Source organism: Chrysemys picta, chromosome 2 (genome assembly GCF_011386835.1).
Source record: "Chrysemys picta bellii isolate R12L10 chromosome 2, ASM1138683v2, whole genome shotgun sequence".
Lineage (NCBI taxonomy): Eukaryota > Metazoa > Chordata > Testudines > Emydidae > Chrysemys > Chrysemys picta.
In genome coordinates, this window is record NC_088792.1 from 249,901,093 (window position 1) to 249,911,530 (window position 10,438).

Here is a 10,438-nt window from a genome sequence, read left to right on the forward strand (position 1 = left end):
CCACTCGCCCATAAAAAGGATAATTTTGTTTGTTTTTGTGGTATGCTTTGTGCTTTTCTCCAGGTTTCTCTTGAGAAAAATACCATCCTTAAAATTCTAACATGGTATTTTGCAATGCTTACTATGTCGTTCACCGATTCCATTGGCACGCAGATAGAAAACAGTGTAAATGACAATGTTTAAAAGAATAGTTGACAGGTATTCACATCACAGAACCACTGTTATAAGTGAGACACATGCTGACACAAGTACCAGAGATACCAGGATTGAATGCTTATGACAAGAACTGCTCCTTCGTGCTTAGAGATGGTCTTTTAGGTCAGAGACTTGTTGGCCGAGTACTCTGGGGAAGTTTGTGCTGTTGCTGCCCATGCTATACATCTGTGGCTGGGAGTCAGCTTTGGTCAATATTTTCCAAACGGGTTAGTGAATCTTGGGCCACGTCTACACTACCCGCTGGATCGGCGGGATCTATTGGGGATTGATTTATCATGTCTCGTCTATACGCGATAAAGTGATCCCCGAATCGATGCCCATACTCCACCTCGGCAGGAGGAGTAAGCAGAGTTGACGGGGGTGCCGCGGTGGTCAACTTGCCGCCGTGAGGACGGCCAGGTAAGTCGAACTAAAATACTTCGACTTCAGCTACGCGAATAGCGTAGCTGAAGTTGCGTATCTTAGATTGATCTCCCCGCCCTCCCCCCAGTGTAGACCAGCCCTTGGGTGCCTAACTTGACATATCTTGAAAAGGGTCTGATTTGCAGAGCACATGCTCTCTGTAATTCAGACTCTTTTCAAGGTATGTCTAGTCACTTTTGAGCATCTTTCCTTTTGGTTGTGAGGGCTGTCAGCCTATGTCAATAGTGAAATAAGCTGTAAAGAAATAATAGTGGATGGAATAGATAACACAGAGTCCGTCTGGGCAATACTCACACTGGCTAAAAAGACTACTAGAGCCTCTCCGGGGATAGTGCTTGGGGTGTGCTATAGACCGCCGGGATCAACCCAGGATATGGATAAGGAACTATTTAATGTATTTAGGGAAGTAAATACTAATAGAAACTGTGTAATTATGGGGGACTTTAACTTCCCGGATATAGATTGGGGAACAAATGCTAGTAGCAATAATAGGGCTCAGATGTTCCTAGATGTGCTTGCTGATCAATTCCTTCATCAAGTGGTAGCTGAACCGACGAGGGGGGGGGGCATTTTAGATTTGATTCTGGTAAGTAGTGAGGACCTCGTTGAGGAAGTGGTAGTAGGGGACAATTTGGGCTCCAGTGATCATGAGCTAATTCGTTTTAAACTAAATGGAAGGAGTAACAGAATTAAGTCAAAGACTAGGGTTTATAATTTTAAAAAGGCCAATTTTAACAAATTAAGGGGACTGGTAAGGGAAGTGGATTGGGCAAACGTATTAATGGATCTAAAGGCAGAAGAAGCCTGGGATTACTTTAAGTTAAAGATGCATGAGCTGTCAGAGGCCTGTATCCCCAAAAAGGGAAAAAGATTACTAAGCAAGAGATTTAGACCGAGCTGGATGAGCGACCAACTCAAAGGGGCGATTAGGAAAAAACAGAAAGCGTACAAAGAGTGGAAGAGGGGAGGGATCAGTAAGGAAACTTACCTTAGTGAAGTCAGAGAATGTAGAGATAAGAGTGAGAAAGGCCAAAGGCCGTGTAGAGTTGGACTTAGCAAGGGGAATTAAAAGCAATAGTAAAAGGTTTTACAGCCATATAAATAGAAAGAAAGCAAAGAGAGAAGAAGTGGGACCGCTGAAGACTATAGCCGGAGAGGAGATTAAAGATAATCTAGGCATGGCGCAATATCTCAATGAATATTTTGCATCGGTGTTTAATGAGGCCAATGAAGGTATTAGGGATACTAGCACCATTACAGAGGGGCATACAGGATGGGGGATTACCGTATCCGAGGTAGAAACAAAACTTGAAGACCTTAATGGGACTAAGTCGGGAGGACCGGACGATCTTCATCCGAGAATATTGAAGGAATTGGCACGGGAAATAGCAGGCCCATTAGCGATAATATTTAATGAATCTGTAAACTTGGGGGTGGTCCCGTTAGACTGGAGAATAGCTAACGTGGTTCCTATTTTCAAGAAAGGGAAAAAAAGTGATCCGGGCAACTACAGGCCTGTTAGTTTAACATCTGTAGTGTGCAAGGTGCTGGAGAAAATTCTGAAAGAGAAACTAGTTGAGGACCTTGAGGTTAATGGCAATTGCGATAAATTACAACATGGGTTTACGAAGGGCAGATCGTGCCAAACGAATCTGATCTCCTTCTTTGAGAAAGTAACGGACTTATTAGATAAGGGAAATGCGGTGGACCTAATATACCTGGATTTCAGTAAAGCGTTTGATACTGTACCCCATGAGGAATTATTGGTTAAACTGGAAAACATGGGGATCGATATGAAAATCCAGAAGTGGATAAGGAATTGGTTAATGGGGAGAATGCAGCGGGTCGTATTAAAGGGTGAACTGTCAGGTTGGAGGGAGGTTACTAGTGGAGTGCCTCAAGGTTCGGTTTTGGGACCCATTTTATTTAATCTATTTATAACTGATTTCGGAACCGATTGCAGGAGTGGGCTGATAAAGTTTGCGGATGATACGAAGGTGGGAGGTGTTGCCAATTCGGAGGAGGATAGGGATATTCTGCAGGGAGACTTGAATGAGCTTGTGAATTGGAGTATCAGAAATAGGATGAAATTTAATAGTGAAAAGTGTAAGGTGATGCATTTGGGGATGACTAATAACAATTTTAGTTACAAGATGGGGACGCATTGGTTAGAAGTAACGGAAGAGGAGAAGGACCTAGGGGTTCTTGTAGACCGCAGGATGACTATGAGTCGACAATGTGACGTGGCGGTGAAAAAAGCCAATGCGGTCCTGGGATGCATTAGGCGAGGTATATCTAGTAGGGATAAGGAGGTCCTGCTTCCGTTGTATAAGGCGCTGGTGAGACCTCATTTGGAATACTGTGTGCAGTTCTGGTCTCCCATGTTTAAAAAAGATGAACTCAAACTGGAACGGGTGCAGAGAAGGGCGACTAGGATGATCAGAGGAATGGAAAACCTGTCGTATGAAAGGAGACTAGAGGAGCTTGGGTTGATTAGTCTGACAAAGCGAAGGCTGAGGGGGGATATGATTGCTATCTTTAAATATATCAGAGGGATAAATACAAGGGAGGGAGAGGAATTATTCCAGCTTAGTACTAATGTGGACACAAGAACGAATGGATATAAACTGGCCATGGGGAAGTTCAGGCTTGAAATTAGACAAAGGTTTCTGACCGTCAGAGGGGTGAAATATTGGAACGGCCTTCCGAGGGAAACAGTGGGGGCGACGGACCTGTCTGGTTTTAAGATTAAGTTAGATAAGTTTATGGAGGGAATGGTTTAATGGTAAAACATAGTAGCCAAGGAAAACCAAGCAATGGTACGTAAATAGTATAATGGCCAACAGGGGTCAGGCTAGAGACTCTTGCCTACATGCTCGGGGTCTTACTGATCGCCATATTTGGGGTCGGGAAGGAATTTTCCTCCAGGGTAGATTCGCTGAGCCTCTGGAGGTTTTTCGCCTTCCTCCGCAGCATGGGGCAGGGATCACTAGCAGGAGGGTCTCTGCCGATTGAAGTCACTAAAACACAGGATTGGGGACTTCAACAGCAGAGTCCAGGGAAGGGTTTTGTGGCCTGCAGCATGCAGGGGGTCAGACCAGATGATCATAATGGTCCCTTCTGACCTTAAAGTCTATGAGTCTATGAGAATCAGTTTACATAAGGACTATATTTATTATTTGTATAGAGGGAGAAAAAAGTAAAATAAAATACAAAGAAGGGCATGCAAAAATAAGGTAATTAAAGCCATTTTTAATAGGTATGCTTGGGCATGCTGAATCCAGTGCTTATTAAACTATGGGGCAGAAGCTTTGAGTATGAATGTTTCTTTCAAAAAAGAGCTGATCACATACAGCTTTTAGGAAAACAGTAAAATAACCAGTTCAATTAGTTTCTGTACATTGAAAAGATTTTGCTAATGTTTTAATAGCTTATTGTATGGATAATATTTAAAAAAATATTGAAAGCAATGTGGAAAATACTCTTGGAAAGAGATAATTGCACTTAGTTAGTATTAAAATATTGACGTGGAGACTGCGTGATATAGGGAAAAGCAGGGAAGGGAGAGATGGCTCTGTGAAGGGGCTCAGAGAAGAGGACCAGAAGCTTGATCTTCCTTTATTAGCGTATTAATGTGGAATAGAGAAGACTGATTTTTATATGCTGCTGTTTCAAGTTATAGATCTATTCCAAAGACAGACTTCTAAATCTGAGGGAAAGATTAATTTGCTCCCTTATCACTCAATGAAAAGGGGATGGCTCACCCTGAAAACAGCAGAGAGCACAGTACCACTAATTATCAGGAGTTGAGGCTTGGTATTATTTGAATGCTATGAAAACAAGGTCCTCCTTAATGATTTAGTCTGTCTCCCTATATCATTGCAGAGTATTACTCATAGCTTTCTGCAGAATCACATTAGCTCAGTGGTCCATGACTAGGGCTCTTAGGTGCTATGATAATACAAGTAATAAATATATAATAATCTTGTTTGCTTTGTCAGTCTCCAGTAATGGTGACTCCACAATCTTCTTAATGAGGTCTCATTGACCTCACTATGATAGCGATTACTAATTTTTCCTTTTGCTTCATTTTAGATCTTTGCTGCTTTTTAAAAAATGTGCTTTGACTACTACTTCCTTCTTGCTAGCCTAAGTAATACATGAGGAACTATCATAAAGACACGGTCTTTTCTCTAGACTGTACAGACTCTGTTCTCTCTTCATAAATCACGTTTTCTACACCTTTCATCACTTGTTGCCTTTTTTGGATTCTTTTAAATTTTACTGTAAGGTGGAACCTAAAACTGCCTGTAGTATGTCAGAAGTAACTTCACAGGTGTTCTACAAAGAGAACTAATAATTATTTGGTCTTGCATGTAAAATCTTTGATACATTTTGTTACAACATTATCACTATTATTATGCTGGGGGACTGATATTTACACACCCATGATTTGTTTATCAGCATATAGTCATTTTGTGTGCTAATCTTCATGCTCTTGTTTCATACATGTGCATAATATTCTCTCTCCCCATGTAAAACACATTAATCTATCTTTATTAAATCACACTGTATTGATTTCTGCCAAATTCTGTACTGTCTGTAAATCCTGCTATATTTTTACTCGACTTTCCCTGCGGTTAGCTGTCCCTCCTAACTGGCTTATCAGTGAAACTGCATTTGTTGTTGTTGTTTGGTTTCATCAGAATAACCTATCCAGGGGAATGATGTATGAGAATCAAAGCAATATAGATGCTGAATGTTGATCTCGCAGTGGTGTGGCCACTGAACAGATGTAGTATTTTCATTGACTTTATTTTTTTATGTTTAGTAATTCTGTGGGCATTTAGGACTTTTCATCTTGTAATTTAACTCAATGCACTTTTACAGATGTGGAAAATATAATTGTACAGATCTCATAGGTACAGGTTTCATGTTTCAACATCATGATGATTGTATCAGTTTTATATAAATTTACTACTGCTTCCCTACTTTGTTTTTTGTGTTGGACTGTGCATGTTTAGATATGATTTTCTGACTACCTAGGTTAAAGAAGTGCCATTTAAAGTGCGGAAATGTACATTTTTGTAATGCGATCATTGCTTTTTTAAATGTACTGTAGTCACCTGAAGAAATTGATGACAAAGAGGAAATTCACAAGACTAACTCTAACGCTAACAAAAATAAGAACGACCCAGGTGATGACACTGATGTATTTACTGAGAAGCACTCAGAAAACCTCTTTCAGAGAACAGAAGTACTTGCAGGTAAGGAGCAGCTAGTTAAGGACTATTTTACAAGGTAATAGGAAAAAATGTAGAAAATACAAAGATGTTACCTGCAGAATAATCTAAACATCAAAATTCATATTGTCCCTGTGGTGTTACCCTCCGCATTGCTGTGGGGTCCCTGAGGATTATACGTTTCTGCAGAGCAGCCAGTATTCCTTTGTGGAGAATTAGATGGGCTTCGTCCAGAGTTATTTAATCTACAGCCTGCCCTTTTGCGGATTATTTGCAAGGTATTCCATCTCCCAGAAGTTCAGTGCTTCCTCCTGGGGATTCTTAGTTTTCACAACCCAGGAAGAGAGAATTGCAATTTGAACTTGGGTTTCCATGATAACTTGTAGGGCAAAAATCTATGCCCAACCTGCCTGACCTTCAGTCCCTTCTCCTGGCAGGCTCTATCCCTCTTGAGTGTTGTTTGGGGGTCAGGGGAGATGATGTCATGGAGGAAGCCGCAACCTCTTTCCACTGAGAAGCAGGGATGTCTGTGTATGGAGGGTCATCTCCATGTGTGGACCAGGGAGACACAAGCTGTCCCCTCATTTTGTGTAGCTTGTAGCAGAGCAGCACCAGATAGCGTCACACTGGTATAGCTGTGCTGTTTTTCTTATAATCGGCACTGATTTCCAGGAATTTATAACTGTGAAATCCTCCTATCCATTGAAATTTGGCATCCAAACTGTTCTCGAAGTGCATTTATTTTTGTGGCGTATCCCAAAAAGGGGATGGTGTTTGAGCCGTAGAAGTGAGCTCAAGCCACAAAATTCTGAATCTGAATTTCCCTGAAGCTCAAGGGGTTTGGATAAAAGAGAACTAGCATTGACATAGCATATCCAGTGGAAATACTCAGATTTGATAAGTGTCGTTTGAATTGTTAGCTTGTGCACGCTGGCAAATACATGACAAATGAAATGTCCTCATTTTTTGGGCTACATGAAAGGGATACAAGGTTTATCATCGGGAAATGTATTTTAGGCTTAGGTCATGGAGTAACAGACTGAAGGAGATGTGGCATGAATCAATTTCTTCCTTGGTAAACAGAATAGTAATCAAGAGTAAATTATATGTAATTTTAATGTTAGAAAAGTTACTTCCCTTTGTTAAAAGTAAGTTCAGAAGCAGCTAAGATTTTATTGTTATATTTGATCATGTTGTTGATATGTTCTGGGAGCATTATTGACTTTTTGTTAACTAAAAATATTACTACTTTGAGCTGTACTTTTTAATTTCTTTAGAATTATGGGCCATATTGTGTCTTTGACTTTTAAACAAAACTCTTTACTGAAATGTTTTTCTGTTTAAAAATCTATTTACAATGATTTCATAAAAAAGCCAATCAAGATAATCATTTAATTGGAGACAGTTTTTTAAATTTTAAAAGGATAGCAAATGACTAGTAAATATTTTGTGTACCGGAAAACAAATGTGGAGCTATGGATCTTATTTTGGCATATTGTGAATGTTTGTTCATTTTATTGCAGCTGTTATTGCTGGTGGAGTTATTGGCTTTCTCTTCGCAATTTTCCTTATCTTGCTGTTGGTATATCGCATGAGGAAGAAGGATGAAGGCAGCTACGACCTTGGTGAACGTAAACCATCCAGTGCTGCCTATCAAAAGGCACCTACTAAGGAGTTTTATGCATAAAATTCCTACTTAGTGTCTCTATTTATGAGATCACTGAACTCTTTTAAATAAAGCTTTTGCATAGAATAATGAAGATCTTTTTTCTTTAAAGAGCCATTATGGCACCTTTATGATAAAATCCCATTGTATTTAAAACTTTTCATGTATTCCTTTAAAAAAATGTAAAATTAAAACTTAACTTTTGCCGTGTTCTGTGAATAACAGTGGTAAAGCATTATTTTATAAAACCATTGATGTTCACTGAATCATTTTTAAAACTTTATGCATAAATATAAAATAATGAAAATGATTGTTTTATCCTATGGCTCAATGAAAGTTGTTTAATTTTTGTCAGCATGTCTCAGATCTTACAAGTTAGTTTTTATTTCATTAATTTATCTGTTTCCAAAAAAATGCCTTTTTGTAGTTGTCATGGTGCAATTTGTCTTCAGATAATTCAGATAACAGTAATTTTTAGTGTAAATGTAATTTTTCAGCTATGTAAACTTTAATCTCCACTTTGTATAAATTTGTGTCCAAATAGCAATTTTACACTTTGCATTGTTTCTCAATGTAACTGTAGCTTCAGTGAAATTTGTAACAGCAAATTAATGTGTAAAATTGGATTATTACTACAAACTGTATAGTCATATCCTTACTAAACAAATCTTTAAGGAAGATTTGAAGTAAGCTACTGACAAGCCTAAGCAAACCCAAAGACTCTAACAGTATTCTGAGAAGTTGCTGCAGATTTCTATGGCCACTGTATTTGTTAATTTCTTGCAATTTGAAGTTACAAGTAGGGGTTTAAATATCAATTTTTGTTCTTAAAAATACATTTAAGTTGTAAACGTCTTTTAAAGCCTTTGAAGTGCCTATGATTCTATGTAACTCGTCGCAGACTGGTGTTAATGAATATATAACAGTAAAAGAAAATGTTGGTATTTTATAAGCACAGACAATTCTAATGGTAACTTTTGTAGTCTTACATGGATAGACATAAATTGTAATTTGGGAACATAAACACTACTGAATAAATCATGTGGCCTAATACTGAAATTTCATAGTCATATACTTTTGTACTTTTTTCATCTTATTCCTACTTGGTTATGTTTAATATCACAAATTATGTCTATTAAATCTTGGAGGATGTTCTTTGGAAACCAAGACCAAGAAAAGCTATTGATGAGGCTCATGCTTTGAACAGAGATTCAGAAGTGGCACGCTCAATGTTTCTTTGTGTACATGCTTGGAACTTGCCTGTTAATTATAAGGATTTCAGTCTTTGCATTATATACAATGGCAGCATTGGCACAGAAATATACATTCTGCAAATTTAATTTCAGGTTGTAAAACTCAAAGGACTACACAGAATTTCATTTATTACGGATATAATTTCTTTATTCATTCTTCTATTCCACCTTTGGAGGACCTCCGCTTGATTCAACTCAGACTCCAGAAGGAGAATTGAGAAGTGGAATATCTTTATATGAGAAGACAGACGTATTCCAAGTAGAAGAGAAAAGGCTCTGTTGGTTAGGATCCAAGTAGCTTTGCAACAGATAGACATATGGAGATGACAACAGCATGCTTGCCTACGTTAGGCTCCGTCCTCAGGTCTGTTAATTTCTTCTTTTCTGATTTCTTAATTTCAAAACTAGGTGGGCAGAAGATTGAACTGAACTACTTCTCACAAGTATATATCTTTGTATATACATATCCAGAGAAAAGAATCACATAACTTATTTTTGCTGCTGCCCCAAGTTCAGTGGTCATTTAGGAAAAATTAAAATTATTCTGCACTATAATAGTTGCTTTTTAACTACTTACACTTCCTGGCAGATTTTCTGAAACCATATGTCTTCACTAATTAAAAACAGGGTAAATATTTAACAGGTATATCTCATTGTGCAATATTTAGTGAAATTCAATTCATAAAATAATTGCTTGAAATAACTGTGCCAAGAAAAGGAAATTTCAGGCAAATGCTGTGCCACTGCTGTAAAATAAAATATTTGTTAAAGTGCCAAAATAAAGTCTCTCGTGCCTAAACTAATATTTCATCTGTATAGTCTGGCATCCAGTCTTCTCCAAGCCCATATCACTTACGGTAGATTGAGTTTTCTTAAAGGTGCAGTAAATGCTATTTAGTTTAGTTGTAAACATTAAATGCATGACAAGTTGTCTACTTTTTCTTCCTGAGCAGATCATTATCAAACTGCTTGAATAACCAACCTTTTCACTTGTGAATTTCAGATCCTTTGCTTTCCAGCTACTGTAAATATTGTATACAGCATTTTAGCATATATAATATAGATGTTCATTATTTTTGTTAAAATTGTTCTACACAAGTTCTCTATTATTATGCATATCTCAAATTTGTTTACAACCAGCAGCAATGACTAGTTCATGGTCCTATTTGAGTTCTCTTCTTTCCCCTAGACATCACCCCTTCAAACACACCCCATAATATGCAGCGGAATTTGGAAAGCTTTAACTGTGTGGGCATTTTAATAGAGCCCCAAACCCTCCTGAAATGTCATTTGTTTAACAAAGCAATCTGCAGTGGGAATGAAAGTAACAACATTATTTATTGCCTTGAGTCACAATCTGACCTTTCCTCCTTTCCACTGCCAATGTCAACACTGTGCTATTAGAACAAAATTCTAGCAAAGCTCTCATCTTGATTACAAACATCAGTTTAGTTTTCATTCATAAATCTAGAGATCAGGCTTCTGTCAACATCATCTGTTTTCTAGCAATGGTATTAAAAAGGAAATTGGCATCTGTGCACAATTTCAGTCTTCTCTTAGGCCGAAATTTCCAAGTGTCTTCAGTTTGCTGCCCTTTGTTCTCCTCCTGGATGTGTTCTAGCACTGGAGCCAGCACT

The 10,438-nt window shown here is 38.2% G+C and overlaps 1 protein-coding gene across 1 annotated transcript in view; it reads left to right on the forward strand.

The window, feature by feature from the left end:
- Positions 1-8,607, forward strand: part of SDC2 (syndecan 2) — a 104,203-nt gene extending 95,596 nt beyond the window's left edge. The window contains exons 4-5 of the mRNA XM_005291622.5: positions 5,762-5,906; positions 7,406-8,607. Of these exons, the coding sequence (XP_005291679.1) occupies positions 5,762-5,906; positions 7,406-7,569 (309 nt within the window). The 3' untranslated portion in view covers positions 7,570-8,607. The remainder of the gene's footprint in view (positions 1-5,761; positions 5,907-7,405) is intronic.
- Positions 8,608-10,438: the final 1,831 nt, after the last annotated feature.